Source organism: Rhipicephalus sanguineus, chromosome 1, assembly GCF_013339695.2.
Source record: "Rhipicephalus sanguineus isolate Rsan-2018 chromosome 1, BIME_Rsan_1.4, whole genome shotgun sequence".
Lineage (NCBI taxonomy): Eukaryota > Metazoa > Arthropoda > Arachnida > Ixodida > Ixodidae > Rhipicephalus > Rhipicephalus sanguineus.
Window position 1 is genome coordinate 134,148,028 of NC_051176.1, and position 18,440 is coordinate 134,166,467.

Genomic DNA, 18,440 nt, shown 5'->3' on the forward strand with positions numbered 1-18,440 from the left:
TACACCTTAGGAAATCCTCTTTAAAAATTTCTTGATCTAGAAGCATCAGCGTTTCTGTGTACTGAGAGCAAAAGGAGTAGGCGTGGATTACTGTTAAGAGCTTGTGTAGGCAAAAGACAAATTAAGTGCAAGAAGAACATTGCCTTATAACGTTACCAAAAGAAGTCAGCAGAGAACAACCCAATACATGCCACTTAATACATGCCATTTACTCTTTTCCACTCAGATACAAGAATTCATTTGCGGGAAATGTCATGCTTGGTGAGTGGAGTCCTGCCGAAGATGTCCACTTGCTTGAGGTGATCAAGAAGCACAACACACGTACGTGAGCTATTATTTTGTTTGCATCATGTGACACTGTGTGAACATGAAAAACTAAAATAAAGAACTTGTGCATATGCCATAAATTGTGAGAAAACAGTTTACTGCTCCCGCTGGTATACATTATTCAAGTTACTGTTTATAGGGAAGCTGAGGACAACAAGCAATATGCTACTGTGTCAGTGATTCACCACCGAGGAGCAACAGGAGATGCATGCAATGAATGTGAAAATTCTGGGTAGTGTTATTTTGCAAACAGCAAAGTTCACTTCATACTATGTTTTTCTACTTTTCATTTTCAGGAAAGTGGGCTTTTATAGCAACTAAAATGACCTCACGCACTGACCACATGATAAAGGAGCGCTACCAGAGGCTCTGTAGAACCTTCGGTACAAGTGACATTGATGAACTAAAGGTGAGCACTGTGAAGGCTGACGCACTGTGGCACACTGAAACAGGCACTAAATTTACAGTGAAGTTCATGAAACCATGTCAATCAATTTGAGCTGGATTATACAGAGAAGGGCACATAACCTGTGGTCCAAGCCACAATTAGTATAATACAGTAAAAGCTCATTAATTCAAACTCGGTTAATTCAAACTTACAGTTAATTCGAACTGAAGCACAGCCCTGTGTATTTCTATGGGGGAAAACTCCCGATAATTCGAACGCGTCGGTATTCACTACGGTTAATTCGAACTGGGAGCCCCTGGTTTTCATTGCTCCTCGCAGAAGTCAGCCCAAAGTGATCCCAATGTGTTGAAAAACCAAAACCAAACCAAGTTTGCTAGAGATGCAAAACAACAAAACAGCAACATTTCTCAGCAGATGAGAATTCGGATGCTGCGCTGGAGCTCTTGGGCAAGCTGAAAACGATGCTCATGGAGTTGCAGTAGAAGAAATGGAAGCAAATTCAAATTACTGATTGCTTTTTATTTTGATTGCGTTAACTCTGCCATGTAAGTAAAGGTGTTTTGGAGCACTGCTCACATAAATGTATTTCAGTGCTTGTTTCTGTCGTATCACTGACTGATCAATTAATTATGTTCGCTGTTAGAGCTCCATGAACTATATTTAAGAAATCACCAGCCACAAACGCGTAGTGGCACCAACTTCGCAATAACGAGTCCAGAGGTGGCTTCTTTGGGTTCCGCCCGCGCCAGTTTCTTACTATAATACCTAGAGGGGAATCTGGCGCTAGTGTCTATGCGGGCTCCTTCAGCGGCGCTTGAGCCACCATGGGAATGATGGGAAGTACAGGCTTCGGATCTGCTTCGGATGGCTTTTGTTATTGAGATTCGCGATGCTTGTTTGCCAAGTGTAAACAAAGTGGTATGAAGTTATTTCCAATTAAAACTTGCTTCATTCTTTTGTACGTAAAACTTAATGCAATAAGTTTGTGCGAACATGAGATGGAAGTGAAACATGGACAAATTCAACCATCAGGGTATGCACTGCTCTACAATTGTGTTCCAGATTTGGCAACACGATATAATGAATTATTTTTTTACAACACTTGAAAACAAACACGCTTGTTTTTCCCTCGAAAGTACGCATTATTTATTTATGGAAATAACAGTACTGTATTGATTGAGAAACACTTAACATATCGTCTGCTGCGATGTCAGGTGCGTCTGTTCAAGTGACCTGGCCCCAACGCATCTCTCGTTTTGTTATGAAGTCGAGTCGCAGGAGCGTGACGGTGCATCTACTTAGCTTCGCCGTTGTTTTGCAGTCGATTGGAAAGAGCTTTGAGAAGTAGCGCTTATCAAAAAACGTGAACTCTATGCAATTTCCTGCACTGGCATGGGACACTACATCTATGCACAGTGGTGAGTGCATGATGCTTTGCTAAAACTGTCAAATACAACCTGTAAAGCTGCAAAGTCGCAGCAAACCAAGAGATGGTGATCTTCAGCCTCTTTGAACAACAAAGGCACTGCTTGAGAGCTTTGCAACGCACCCCCCTACCCACGCTGCACGAAAAACGAAACTGAAACTGTAGAAAAAGATGTGTAGACTGTTCGCTAGCTAACGCTATTCAATCCAAAGCCTATACTTCCCATCATTCCCATGGTGGCTCAACGATCGCAGCGCCAGTTTCCTCGCTAGTTATTGTATGAATCCCCATGGCCCGCGCAGAGTGGTGTGATGTCCGTTCATTCTAGCGCTCGCTCGCTAATTCGAACTCCACTTAATTCGAACAATTTTATAGTCTCTTTCGAGTTCAAATTAACGAGCTTTTACTGTACTGCCAACAAAATGTTGTCAATTTTTTAATTACCAAGTTATAAGTAGATGCGTAGATGCATATTGTATTTCAAGGTTCCTGTCTCTAAAGATCACACTTCATGAGCTTCATTTTAAAATGATGCAATCTCACGCCTTGGCGGGGGCCTGAGGGTACCCGTTTGGGTGGCTGTATGTGGTACAGTTGAATCCGACTGTATTGAACTCGGGTAAATAAAATTATCCTTTATACCGAACTATTTTTGATCACGGCAATGATTTAACGTTATTAACGTCAATCCATAGGGAAGTATATGGCTACAACGAACAAAAATAGCCGGAACACCTGATATATTGAACATCGGGCAGCGGGAATCTCCCCAAGAAGTTCACTCTCCCTCACAAACATTCGGTTTTCTCTCACGAAAGGGGACTTTTCCACATGCATTTGGGAGACTGAGCAGTGTGATTAGAAAGACGCTGCGCAAAGCGAGTAGAAGCTACCGCATATCATCACGTGCGTTACCCCATGATTCCTCGTCGTTGCATCGCCAGCCTGTCATGCGGTGTCGTTCGCTTCTCCGCTCCCTTTGTTAATGTGATGGATGCCGTAAAACAGAACCTGCTGTTTTCACAAGGCTAGCAATAATCAATAGAGTCGAACTTGGGGTAAAGAAGTCTTACGTTGCTGCTCTGCACAGCATCCCAAGAAGCAAGCTGAGTATGATATTGAAAAACAAAACTGACATTAGGGCTGACGCAGACGTGACGCTTCCGGCAACCAACGAGTACGCACAGCTGCGTATAAAGATTTTGAGGCGATATTTTATCGCTTATAACCCGCTCCTGCATATAACTCCGCATCCCCAAGTACAAACCACAGAAAAATCCAAAATTAAAAATAATAATAATAACCGCATGTTGCTGTTAAGGCGCCTTTCTTACATTATCGTAAGGCGATGCAGCGAAGCCAACTTGCACGCCGTAATTCGCGTCACAAGTACAATAATTTCATTAAGAGTTGTATATCAAATTATCCAATATATCGAACTCATTCCTGTTTTTTAAAGTTCAATATATGCGGGTTCGAATGTAATAAAAACAGCTTAACTAAGGGGAGTTACAGGGGAAGCTGGAAACAAACAAACACACTACGCATGTACGCACGCATGCACACACACACACAGCTTAGCACCAGCAATTGCATAGTACATCTAAGTCAAGGCAACATAAGCTTTGCATACCTCTGGTTAGACATTACGTCATCAGATGTTACTATACCAAAGTTGTTGCCACTGTAAAATTATGTGATCTTGATAATCATTAAATGGCAAGAAGTACTTATATGGACAAACTAGGATAGTCTTTCAGGAAGGGCTGAATGAATAACCTAGGAGGTTGCAAATGGCCAGGGGTGTTGCTCCCGACTCCCTTAAATTACGTGTATTTTCTTATTTCCCTCTTTACCACAAGTTCTAGCATACGTCAGTAGCATTTGTTCGGTATTTATGGATTAGGTAGAAGGGGTTAACACCCTACTGAGCAATCATGCTCGTAACTTTTCATCACTCCAGTGTTTCTTCATTGTTTTTATAAAGAATTCATAATGCAACTACATTACACAGTGTTTTTATGTGCCTACATGCAGACGCTGGCAGAATCCAGGAAAAAGACACGATGCAGTCCAAGACAAACCACACAGCAGCGGAGGCTGGCAATCCTCAAAGAGGTGGATGAAATGGCTAAGGTAACGTGCGCACTGAGATAAAACATTAGTATGGACTTCGGTTTGGTGAGACTGTCAAGGCAACGTGATGATGGTGTACGGTGTTTCATGGCGCAAGGGCCATGTCAAGGCAACGTAATGCTGGTTATTTCAGCACTTATTATTTAGCAGTTATTAGATGCGATGAAATTTTAGGGAACCATTTTGTCACCCGTTAGCAGTTACGGTCATTTTGTGTAACCATCACACAATTTGTCTTTATTAAAGGGGTCTTGAACTATCCCCTGGGCTTGGTGAGAACACACATCCTGGAGGAGCAGACACTGCTATGAACAGCTCAGCCAAATCTTGCAGTCATGCAGGGCAAGGAGAGTTGAGAAAAAGAGCGCGAAGTTGCCCTCTTTTCATACAGAGTACTGTTTTCACTCTCTTCAGGGCTGCCAATGCCTGTTGTTTGACATCGAACAACAGATAGCATGCTACTGGCCAATAGCCACATTCAGATCAGATGTGCTTCTTGCCACAGGGTGCTGCCACATGCTGGTGCTGACCTCCATGGTCTCCACAATATACCCACACTCAGGAATCACAATGGGAAAGTCCCATCACATTTCATCATGTGTGCCCAAGGTCATGATGCACGCTGACATAACTTCTTTCCTCCGTGCCATCCCTCCCTGTGTAGCTTCCAGCGTGCTCGTCGGGACGAGAAGAGAGCAAGCGCTTAAAGTGTGCGAAAAATCCTTGAAACACCGCTCGTTTTTGATGGACACAGGAAATTTTTGCGGCAATCGATTCATGAGGCAATAAACTCAGACACTGAGGTCATTAGATGATCACTTGGAAAAGTTATTCAGGACCCCTTTAACATTAACAGACTTGAAGAAAGACTAACAATCTACCTAAAATGCACAGAGAAGTTTCAATTGTAAGCTCAGGATATGGTGTGATGGAAATGATACTGTGTGTGTTAGACATCGCTGGCAAAAAATAACAACGCATTAGTTCACTGGGAAACTAATTATGATAACTAACCTCCCAGTTAAAAGATTTACATATTTACATATTAACACATAGTTGTATTTTGAAAAGTTTTAAAGAACTGTCATGAAAGTATAGTGTTATATCAATACACATAAAAGTGGCAAAGCAGGCTGAATTAACTGGTGTGACAGTATTCAGTCACTTGACCCAATTATGTGCGTGGAACCATGAAGCATGGCAGTCTGTCTAATCTCTCTGTGATATAAGAGCTTGATGAACAATGAAACTACTGCCACACTTTCCCCTTCCCAGTAGATAAGACCATTTTATTGTGTGGTATGGCGAAGCTTTATTTTATGCCGTTTTAAGACATCACATGTGGGTTTTGCAACAAGTCACAATTTATGGTGCCGCACGGGTAGTCACATTGCTGAACAAGTACCTCTGCACCACTTACATCAGTCCACATGGCCATTTCCAAATGCAGAAACATGGAACTGGACTATAATGACAACTTACTTGAACTTTCCGATATAAACATGCACCATGAAACATGCACCAGGGCCAAAATATCTTCGATGTGCCATGGATGTAAAAGTAGCAAGACAGAGAGAGCCCTTTATTGAAAGGCAGAAAATTTAGCCGGCATATAAAGTCGCTGACATGCTACTCTGTGTGGGGAAGAGGAGTGGGGAGAGAATGACAGGTGGAGAGAGGCATGGAAAAATAAAAAGTAAAAAATCATGGAATTCAGATGCTGAGCTTTCTAGCTCTTGAGCGGGGACGTGTGCTGGTAGAGTCCTTCATTGTGTGCATCATCCTACAATGAGGTGACGAATTTTGCTGCATGCAAGGTGAATGACTGTGACAGCAAGGTACAACTAAAGTTTCCCTACCTGACCAATACTGTCCAAATATGTAAACAGAAATTTCATTGCATGCCTCTGTTGCTTGAGGCAGTCTAAAGGGCCTAAAATACAGTCTAATACTAAAACTGTGTTTCGAAAGCATGTAATGTTCATGAGCGCACTCTCGTTGGCATAAGCGCAACACTCAAACAAAATACTATGTTCCACAGTTTCAATTGAGCCACAGTTGTTTCAGTGTGGACTTGCCATTTGACAGAAATGGTACTGTCAGCCATTTTTATAGGCAGTGCTTAGATGAAGCCGATGGTATAGAGTTTTCAGATGTCGAGAAATTCTGAATGGGAGCCTTGAATCGACATGTGGGTCGACTGAGTAAAGGAAAGCATACTGTAATGTTGGAAGGTTCCAAGGCCTCTTCTTTTCTTCAGAAGCAAGTCTTTTAGCCAGTTGCGCAGCATCAGATTTGTTAAATAAATTCGCCTATAATTTTGACATTGAAGATCTCTACATGCCACTTCATCTACTTTTTCGTTGGCCAGATTATCGCAGTGAGCCGGTATCCACTAAAATGCAATGTAGTGATTAGCGGTAACAGTCAAGTGCTTTAAGTACGCTATGTCGAAAGAAATAAGCTGATGATTTGTTTTCTTTAAGAGGTTGAACAATGTTTTTAATGCTCCCTTAGAGTCGGTGAAAATCACCCACTGGCCAGGCGTTCGGTGCAATATACAGAGGACAACTTCTTTTTTGCCATAAACTTCTGCTGCCATGGAGTATGTTCTCCGCTGCAGCTGATAAGAGAGCATTTGTCTTGTCGAGGCCACATAAAAGCCACAGGAGGAAGTCTCCCGAGTGGTTGAGGCATCAGTGTAGATATGGGTGTACTGAGCATATTTCTCAGCTAAGCAGAGGAGAGTAGTCACAAGCCACACTGCAGCAGACTAAAAGTAGTGGAGCAACAAGTATTGTATCAGTGTTCCTTATAGGGTGCTGACAGAATGTTGCCTCTAATTTAGTATTCATTATATTCAAAAGGTTCATTATATTCACTTATACATACTTCATCTTGTATAGCTTACAAACAAAACTGACAAAATTTTTGTCTCATTTTTAGTGCTTTGTTAGATATCCCTGAAATCAGTAACTATGCTACGGAGCATAATAACCCAAAAGCGCTACAAATGATTAATTACTTTGTAGCATTTAAATGCTCAAAGTTTAAAATGGGCAGAAGTGCAGTTTCGTACTTTAAAATCAATGTCTGTTGTGGCAGTCTCACGGCACCAAGCAGCAATGAAGTGTGCACACACACTATAAGTTTATTCAGCAGTCAATCCAGCAATCAAGAGTAGAGGATGTTGCCCTAACGAAAGGACCAATTTGGCAGCTTTTGGTTACATGGTGTATGACCTTTGGCATTTGTGTAATCTAATTCTCTTCTCTTGTGTCCATGTTTTCATGCATTACTTTCCTCCGCAATGAATACCTACCAACTCAACTTTCTGTCATGCTGACATTCAACCGCTGCACTGAACTTGCATGGTGGGCTGTTCAATTGTTTGATACCAATTAAGTGACCAGCATGTCTATTTTTGGCAACATGCCGAGTCTCCTTTTTTTCACTCATGAAGCCTCACTGTGCTTGGTGTGCACTTTTTGTGAATTGCATAATATCCGGAAGAAGTGTTGTGCTAATTACTTATTTGTGACAATCTTGAGAAATTGAGGCATTATACCATGATTATGAAGTTGACAGCTATGTAGAAAACCAAACAGGTGGAACACACAGGTTTAGTATCAGTATGCATTCAAAGCTAGTTTTAAATGACTGATTTTTGTAGAAATACTAAGGGAGATCATATTTACATCATTATTTCTAGTGGTTTATTAGAATAAAAAAGTACTTGTTTAAGTATGCCCGAGTTCGGGTTCTTTCTCTATTATTCTGAAATGAAATACGGACATTCATTTTTAGATCGGCACTTGTTTAAGACAGCCTCTATCCACAAACATATAACCTCACACTTAGAATTTCTCAGCTCACCTAACTAGTAATATTACTACTTCATTGTCATTTCTAGTTGTGCTAAAGCTGTTGAAACCAACAATAGACTAGGCACTGAATAATCCAGCACAACAGGTCTGTTGTTTTCAGTTAAGCTGGATTATTTTTTCACCCAAAGAGCTGGCTGATCAGACCTGCAGATGTGCAATCCTGCTGCAATTGCGAAAGTTGAAACAATACCTCTAAAGCCTACGGAACTGAAGGTGTGGCCAATCAGTGTGACCTGAACAATGTCGCTATACAAAGCAGAAACTAAGTTGTCGCATTTTTTTCTTCAACAGGACAAGGATCCGAATATGACGGCTGCTCAAAAGTGTGACTGGCTTTATGAGCACCTGTTATCACATAATTTGGTTGAAATCAACGACGACGAGATGTCCTCAGAGACTAAGAAGTCCAGAAAGAACAGAAAGCGAGCCAGAGCAAAGAGCCCAAGGCAAGCTGTTAACAAACGGAAAAAATCCATGGTAAATAGGAAAATCAACAGACATAGCTATAGTTTCAACTTTTTATAACCAAGTAATTTTTGTTGCCTTTGGTCAATGTATACACAGCAGAAAACTGACTTGTTCTTCCCAGTGATCATGCACAAAACTTGCCCATTCGAATCCCAGGTAACACAAACCGGCCTTAAAGGGATCCTGAACCACCCTTAGTGCTTAGTGAAAAAACACATGCAGTGGAAAGCAGACACTGTTGTGAACAGCTCAGCCAAACTTTGCAGTCATGTGAGGCAAGGATAGTTCACAAGAGGAGCATAAAGTTGCCACTTTCTCAAGCGCCCTCTCTTCATGCCGAGGTTCGTACTCACTCTATTCGGAGGGCTGTCATACAACAGATTTTTCGTCATGCAAGAGACTGCTGCCATTGGCTGATAGCTGACATAAGCGGCGTTTGGATCAGATGTGCTTCTTACCATGGGGTGCCGCCATGTCCTGGGCATCACGCTCAATGTGTGCTAACATCACACAGTAGCAACACCACTGTGCAACAAAATGACACAGGCAGAGAGCGATCGTGTTTCATGACACACGCTTAAGGTCATGACACTGGCTGATGTAACTGCTTTCCTCCGGGCCGTCCCTCCAGCACACTCATTGGGACGACAGAAAAGAAAAAGTACCTAAAGCTTGCGACAAATCCCTGTAACTCTGCTCGTTGTTGACGGATTCGAAAAATGTTTGCAGCGATCGATTCATGAGGCAATAAACTCCGATACTGAGGTCAATTGATGATTACTTGGAAAAGTGGTTCAGGAATCCTTTTGGGCATCTTTTTCTTAGCTTGCTCAAGTCATCAAAACATCTATAGTTCAGCCTTGCCAAGACACACATACATACCAGAAATACTATAGACCTCGAACAGTGAGCTAATGCTTCCTCCAATACTGTCTCGACAACGTCTTGGGAAGCCACTGGCAAGCTGTGCCATAATTCTCATTTAGGTTGCTTTATGTATGCTAAGCTTCATTCATGTTGAACTTGATATTCTAGACCAGGGGTCGGCAACCTTTTGAGGCGGAGGGTTAAGTTCCATGAAGTCGACATGGCGGGGGCCGCACAGGAAATTGGAGGGACGGGGTTTTGCAGGCATACGGAGAAAAAAATCGGCGAATTGCAATAGATAAAATAATCGTTATCTATAGTCAGCAGAAAAGGTGGATTATCAATAATCGTAAGACATTATCTGGTTAAGTGCGGAGACGGGTTAAAATGCCAGCTCGAAACGATTTTTCTTTGTTCCTGTCTAACCCCATTTGATGTGAAAAGTGCCATGTCGGCCTTCAGATAGGAAGTGCCAAGGGGAGGGAAGTGGTTCTGACATCGTGCTGGGGGTCGCATAATACTGCCCCGCAGGCCGCAGGTTGCCGACCCCTGTCCTAGACAATTAGAGAGCTACTCTCTTGCAGCAAAGCTATGAAAGTGGCATGTCCAACCCAAACTAATGCGCATTGGTGAGCAATGAACTTGCAAACATGTACTACTATCGTGAGCAGTATAAGCGGGGGACATGCAAGTGCATGGCAAATAGTCTCAAACCCCAATTTGATCGACACTCAGATGGCGCTGTTAAAAATAAAGTGGAAAGGGTAATGCTTTTCTATGCACTGTTGTCACTCCCGCCACGCATCTGCTTTTACAACTCGCGGAATGTACAATACAGATAACGGCTTTACGTTGAACATGTAGTGCCTGTTGTGCTCAGGCACAGCAAAGAGAAGTACTCTTCTTTTTTCATATTTCCCATTTTGCCGTATCTTGATTTTGTGTTGTGAAACGCACACACACATTCACACACACAGAAACGAGTGGATGAACAGATGAACAGTGGTATTTTGCGCAGAGCTATAGACAGCACACCACCACACTCTACTTTGTTTTCCTGCTTTATCATTGCAAGCGGCTGGTGACATGCAATCAGGTGCCATTTTGTATCAGTGCTAGTGACGCAGGAGTGGCAACGTGTGGCGGAACTGTGGTGCTCTTACCACTTTTATTTCTGTCAGCCACTGTCGCGAATCACTCATGTTGGGTGCAAAGCTATTTGCCACACACTCACGTGCTCCCGCTCATATTGCTCACAATAGTACACAGGTTCAACGAAAGTGTGCTGTGCTTGGAACACAGCTACAGCACAATTCACAACCCACATTTGTCAAATGGCACAGCTATAGCAACAAAAAATTTCATTCGTTACAAGCTTTGAAAGCTCGCCCCTGCAGGCTCAACAATTTATCTGCACCGGAAAAATATATGTGCACTGCAAATGTCTGCAATCGAAATGTGCAACTGCTAGCACCTTTTACCAGACAGTTGGATGTGCCAGAGGAAATAATTTATTACACAAATGATGGTGAATACAGAGAAATGGCCTTTAGTACTACATTTCATGTCTAGAATGCATGCCTGGCAGAGATCAAGCACAAGTCAGACTGCAGAGATCAAACTATCAATGTCTATGTCATGGCTTGATCTGTTCTGACCAGCTGCCTCAAGCTGAGTCAAGTAAGCAGTTAGCCAATTATAGCTGCCAGGAAGCCTGCACCAACACATTACACAGTGGTTGTGCACCAATGTCATACCATTACTAAAAGTTATAGAGCATAGTACCATAAAAAGGCAGTCAAACTTGCTTTGTCTTGCCAAAAGTTTCACAGAGCAACACCTTGTAGTGCTGAAACATCTTACTGATCCTTGCTAATGGCACCTGCGCCCTTGCACACGCTGAAAATACAGCAAGCTTTTAATGTATCATACACGTCTATTGAGCATTTTTCCAGCAGCTTAGAACAAGCTGACACATTTCGATCACACACAATAACCACTATGCTTTGTGTTGTTGGCATGGTCAGACTGACCAACAGGCACCCTTTATGGTACTGCAACAGTCGTTCTTTCTATATTTTTTGCCCTGTGGTATACCGCCACACAGATTTAGCACTAACCGATAGCAGAAAAGGAAAATGAAGAGCAGATTGTAACGTGAAGATGGGTGGAGACAAGTGGTCTAAGAGTGCATTTCAGAATGCTGAAACATAACGCAATGCCAATATATCAGTTGGCAAGCCAAGTGCATTGCCAGATAGGCATGTCAGCACTCTCGTAGATCCTCCTCGATAATTTTTACTGTATTGCAAATCTCAAGCCAACAATCAACAGGGCACTTCATTGTAATAACATTTTACAACATGTCGGTGACGAGACATTTTTATGGCTCTATACTATAAAACAAAATTTAATAAAAACGCTATGACAGCAAAGCACCTGTCATCATTGCACACAAACTCTACCTTGAGGGTGTCACAATTTATGGCATAGCCATTTAATATTTAGAAATCTTTTAAAAATCGCATGTAGTTTGAGACATTCACCACCGAATTTCAAGGCCACAATTCAGGTTATGTCTAAACTGAGGGTGCTTGGCGTGCATAAAAGGCTGGCCGCCTTTTATGTGCGAGCTCCATGATCACACATGGCTTCCACTAGCCCTGATTTCCACAACTAAACTTTGTTGTCAGATTTGGGGATGATCCCAAGCAAGGAAATATAATTTAATATGGAAATTAGGCAAACTTGAAGCCATGCGCAATCTTTGAGCATGTTAGGCCATCCGCTGCCATGTTGCAAGTCATATTGAGCACAACTATACCATATCAGCAACACTGAATATGTGAACAGAATCCAGCAGAAGTACACGTATCAGTCGGAACAGTTGTTTTGTGGTATACGCCTTGTTTGAAAATGTAATAATTCTTATTGCACTCTTTTGTAAGTGGCTAATAGATTTCAAAAGCGTTTTATATCTGCTGCCCTACGAAGCTATGCAGTAGCTTAGGTGGCTATGCACAAATGTGAAATATAGGATATGCAAAACCGTTGTGCTAAAACATTTGTAGGCTTTTAGTAATGTTCGGCAACCATACGCTAACTTCGAACATGTGTTACCTATATAGGGTATATGCGATTGCCAGTTCATATCTGAATAAAACATGACCCCTAAATACCTAAACGAGGCTAACACATTGCAACAGTGCTGTTATATACCTACCAATATCGAGTTGTTTCTTCATGGAGTGAGAAACCATGTATTTAGTTTTTTTTTCATCTATAGTAATATTTAGGTGGTTCACGAGAAGTTCTAATGGCTCATCAGAACTTCTCGTGAAACTTCTGATGGGGCCTGATGAAAAGCCATTTAACCACACATGAAGCCCTTAATTTTGTGTGAAACAATCAATTTTTATAAACAAATTCGTGCACCTAAAGGGCCCGTCACCAGGTCTGGTCATTGCAAACAAGCAAACACAACATATAAATAGCTTAGGTGGCAATCATGTCTGCAAGGTATGGAACAGCTGTGTCGCACAAAAGCTGTTGGAATTTAATTCCAAACGGAAGGTCGCACTCCCTCTCGTTTGAGGGAGCCACACTTCGAGCAAGAGTGCAAGTTGCATGCATGCATAAACAACAGGCACTACTAGAACGTCACTGACCATGGCATGTGTCTTCAGTTCTTCATTGAATGCAGAGTGCACAGTGCTGCTACTGGAACACGCTGCAAAGCAAAATAGAAAGAGAAGTAAAAAATGATGTCAGATTTGTCACACAAACATGATACGTTCTCTTGGTTCCAGCACGTGGAAGAACATTGGGAAAGTACACCTCCAATGGACACTAGCCGAAGCAAAGCGAGAGAGTGTCTAGCTGTTAACAATGGCTCTTTCCTCCTGGCACCATGTTATGTAAGTCCTTGCAACTCCTCCAGTAACAAACAGATATTACAACTTTTAGTTCATAAGCAAAATGTGCAATAGGGCCTTGTGAGGGAGCCCTTAATGACTGGTCAAGATCCCTTTTATGCAAAGAAAAGAGCCATATGATTAAAGTAATGCATCTCTGATGCATGTTTCTGACTGGGAGGGGCAGAAAAGTGACTTTTTCACAGATTTAACAACTTCATGCTGACAATCGTTCAATGAATGTTAACAAATTCATGTGCAGGAGGCAGCAGAAAAGGCCATCCAATCAAGTCTATGGGTAGAACATGGAGAACTCAATGATGAACAAGAAATAGAAGGTCACAATAGTGGTGATGAGCAGGAAGAAGTCGATGAGGAAACGGATGTATGGGAGGAAATGGAAGTGGAGGAAGAGGAGGTAGAAGAAACTGATGGGAAAGAGGAGGAAGTAGGGGATGAAGAGACAGATGAGGAAGAGGAGGAGGCAGAGGATGAAGACATGGAAGAGGAAAATGAAGGCTGTGAAAAAGAGGTAAGTAAAATAACTGCCTGTGTTAAATATTTCATTACCAATAATTAGGGGTGTGCGAATATTCGAAATTTCGAATATTTTTCGAATAGTGTTTGCTATTCGATTCGATTCGCACTGAAATTTTACTATTCGAACTATTCGAACTTCCCAAAGACAAATGCAGTCAACGTCCGGTTGAAAGTGACCCCTTCAGATTTTCAATATGCTTCACCTCATTACACTCGTATTGTGGCAAAGCTGCCTTTCAAGCTCCGTTACGGTCGAACTTAGCCAAGAGACAAAGTCCGGTTAGAAGTGGTTCCTAGATTTTCAATATGCTTCACCTCATCACACCCCCGTATTGCGGCAAACCTGCCTTTCAAGCTCCGTTACGGTCGAACTTAGGCAAGAGACAGTCAACGTCCGATTGGAAGTGGTCCCTAGAGTTTCAATATGCTTCACCTCCTCACACCCCCGTGTTGCGGCAAAGCTGCCTTTCAAGGTCCGTTACGATCGAACTTAGACAAGAGACAGTCAACGTCCGTTTGGAAGTGGTCCCTAGATTTTCAATATGCTTCACCTCATCACACCCCAATATTGCGGCAAAGCTGCCTTTCAAGCTCCGTTACGGTCGAACTTAGCCAAGAGACAGTCGTCGTCCGATAGGAAATGGTCCCTAAAATTTCAATATGCTTCACCTCATCACACCCCCGTACTGCAGCAAAGCTGCCTTTCAAGCTCCGCTACGGTCGCAAATGTATTAACTCAAGAAAACGCTGGTTCCAATATGGAGATGAAAGATGTGGCAGAGTTGGGGGCTCATTTAATGCTGTTTTGGACCTGAAATTTGGGCAGGAAGTCCGAAAAATCGGACGCCGAAGCTTTTTAGCATCCAAAATTTCAGATGTTCTTATATATCGACGTCTACGAGGCAGATTTGGAACTCCGGACTTGAAGGGAGCACACCCTTGTCCGCCACATCAGTTGGCCTTCCACAGCAGGTGAAAGAGGAGGAGAGGCTGAGGAAATGGCATATCTGCCTATCATGCGTAAAGTGTTGTCAGCAACACTTTGGTTGCACCAAATCATGTACATTAATACAATTCGGCCTCTACATTGCCTCGCTCTTGATACGAAAGACAACTATGAAATATGACCCCACCAGCGCTTCATCAACCTAGCGAAAAGAAACACTTTCATGTTGCTATCTCATAAGAACATACTTAGGGATTCTCTGCAACTTTTTCTGTAATTTCACTTCAAATTATTCGAAAAATGTTTGAGAAATATTCGAAAATTATTCGAAATTATTCGATTCGATTCGCACTCAATCTTTATTATTCGAAGCATCAAACTTGCTTTTTCACACATTAATCAAGCAAATTCTGACAGATGCCTAATTTTTTGTTCACAAATACATGCAGGAGAGGCAAGTGTATACAAGCATCCAAAAAATGTTACCCTTGAGACAAGAAAGTGAAAAGATCGCACATTTTATGCTTCGATGGACAAAGTTGCAGGACAGACTAAAGTTGTATTTTCACACTGTGGGATTGAGGTTGCTTGCTCTAAGCAACAGAGGGACAAAAAGCCTCGTTTTTCCTCCTATTGTTACTTATGCTCTAAAAATTGGAAGATTTATGCTGTAGTGGGCACTTCACAACTGTACTTGCACTAGGCATTCTATGATAGTCTGAAATGGCCAATTTTATGCGCACAGATGTTCCTTTCCTTGTAGCATGATTGAGGTGTCCCCCGAGAAGCGAAGCCAGGCTAGCGATAGAGAAGGTGATCTGAGCTGTGCCCGATTACGCTATTACATTCTACTCTTGAAGGTGAAGCTCAAGCGTTCTTTAAGTTTTTTGCACCCCCTACTTATTGGAGTAAAAGGTAATTCATGTTTTTGCTAATTAGGGACACATGATTATGTAACGTATCATCACTGACAGCAAGATTGCAAAGGAACCACCCTTTAATTTTAAAATGTATATTTCAAAATACTTCTTGGTTACTTAAAAGCCTTGGTAGAAACACCCATTACGTACTACATGGCTGGATGCCCTATCAAACTGTCCCGAGGTGCAAAGTCCCCTTTCAATGTTTGCAGGCCAAGGTGCAAAGTTCCACTTTCAATGTTATGTTCTTTTAAATAGCTGTTTCGCAGCTGTTGAATACTCGCACTGCATGTAATTTGAAATATCTTGATTTCACAAGGGTAGATTCACCTCTCAACAGAACAGCACACAAGAGGTCTCTGGCAGTTTCTTTATTAAAATCTTTGCACAGACTATGTATCAAATAACCATAAAAACTATGAGATGCACCAAGAGGGCTTACAATGTTACAGTTCACTCAGTTAATTCAACCTTGAAGAGGCCAACGAAGTTAGTCAGATTGTCTGGTGAGTCGAATTAAGCAAGTGGGAGAAGAAACAACAAAATACACCACTCACTCACCTGACCGTATATGTGACATAAATTATAATACATGCACCCACATTTTATGGATACAAGGTGGAAAATTAATGTCAAAATGGTATCGGAGCACCTAAGCTATGTACAAATTGAATACACTCCCCAGTTCTAAGAAAACAAAAAAAAAACAGCATATGATGATTCTGGCAATAAGAAATGAATAACCTATGATACACTCCTCGGAAATGAAACTATCCAACCTGCCTTTTTATGCACTGGAACAGCTTGGAATGGTTAAATTAAAAATAGGAAAATTGCCGTCCACCTGACTGTTACAATGAAACAAAACCCTTACAATCTCCTCAGAAAGAAAAGTTAATACAGAATTTCATTCTCGTCTAGGAGTTGAATTCAGGATCACCATTATGTTCAGGTTGATGGTAGTCTTTCCCTTAATACCTATATGACATATTTCTGCTAAATTCATTACAAGTAACTAATTTTCATTTGGTAAATCTGTGTGGAGGTAAATGATTGAAGAGTGTTTCCATTGCTTGATGTAGGAAAAGATATTAATGTGAGCAGATAACACACTTTTAATCTCTCATGCATTGAGACAAATGTGAAAGTTGAGTTTTCGTGCAACAAGGAACACAGTCTTTGCAGACTTAATTTTGAGCAACCATTTTTGTTTGACAGGCAGCAAATCTCCGATGGTACTTTCCATGACTTCATAGTGAGGTGGAAAAAAGTGAGAGTAAATAACACATCTTTAATCTCCGATGCTATGGCAGAAATGTGGATGTGGCATTAATTGCATAACAAACGACACAATCACTGCAAAATTCTTTTTGAGCAACCATTCCTTTTTTTTTACTAAAATATGTGCAGGAGCACGACCAGTGGAGGTGTGCGGTTCTAGAAGCGATAAAGAAAAAAGTGAGTAAATAACACAGTTTTAATCTCTGATGCTTTGATTAGAATATGAAAGTTGCATTCTCGTGCAACAAACAGTGCTCGCAGACACTCAACTTTTGATGAGACGTCTATGTGCAGGGGACAGAGCCAATGTACTACTGGTCGGGGGCGGTCCTCCGGAACGACGACGGGGCCTGTGTAAGTTAAACATGTTCTTATCTCTAATGCATTCAGATGTGTCCAAGTTCTGATGCATTAAAAGGATACTAAAGAGAAAGAGAAGTTCAGCTGTAACTAGTCATGCCTTGCTAGAATACCCACGGAACCACTGCTAGTGCGAGAAGAAGCTTGAGAAGCCAGAAGAGATGCAGAAGCAAAAACCGAATGCATTGCCTTTGAGCTCCTGCGCCAACCAGTGCTAATGAGTTTTCTACAGTGTGTGTTGGGGCCTAGTTAGCAATTTCTTTTACTGAAAAAGATTTCATACGTTGCATTTGAACGGAGCCATAGACTGGACATGCCAAGTTTCAAGAATGTTTACTGCACCACATGGACCTAAATATGATACTACATAGAAATCCACATCATCACATTGGCCTGCTGCTGCTGTGGTTTACTCCAAAAAAATTGGCTTTTTTATGCTTCTTTTAAACGCAATCTCGCTGCGAATTTAATGAAAATGTCATTTTTTTAGATGAGCATTTAATCAATGCTCAGTGTTTCTTTTTGGTGCCCTTTCAAACAAGTTCATACCTTAAAGTTCAATTTTCTCCATGCAGGAGCCAGGGCACATGGAAGATGATCGGCAGAGATTGCTGCTCTTTCTTCAGCAAAATGAGAAGGAACGGGGTGAAAGTTAAATATTTCGATCGAGAATAGATTCGCAAAAGTTTCTAAGTTGCCTCCTTTGTATATCACTTCTGTGTTGGCAGACACTCAGTTTAATGTATGAAAATATACATGCAAGAGAAGGCACCACAGCATGCTGGATTGCCAGATTCAGTACTTCACAGATTGAACACAGCCCACATTGTGAGTGAAATTTCACATCCAAACCTTTTAATATTTGTTCTCTAATACAGTAGTTCTCAAATGGGGGTCCGCGGACCCTAAGGGGTCCGCGAAGCCGCCTTTGGAGGCACACAATGTCCTGTGACAGCGGC

At 41.7% G+C, this 18,440-nt stretch overlaps 1 protein-coding gene across 1 annotated transcript; it reads left to right on the plus strand.

The window, feature by feature from the left end:
• Window positions 1-230: 230 nt before the first annotated feature.
• Window positions 231-18,164, plus strand: LOC119398558 (troponin T, skeletal muscle). Its single transcript, XM_049412076.1, has 9 exons — window positions 231-321; window positions 624-736; window positions 4,200-4,298; window positions 8,477-8,662; window positions 13,330-13,437; window positions 13,697-13,966; window positions 17,251-17,298; window positions 17,416-17,475; window positions 18,057-18,164. Exons 1-9 carry the CDS (start codon window positions 255-257, stop codon window positions 18,135-18,137), a joined length of 1,032 nt encoding a protein of 343 aa, XP_049268033.1. The 5' UTR covers window positions 231-254; the 3' UTR covers window positions 18,138-18,164.
• Window positions 18,165-18,440: the final 276 nt, after the last annotated feature.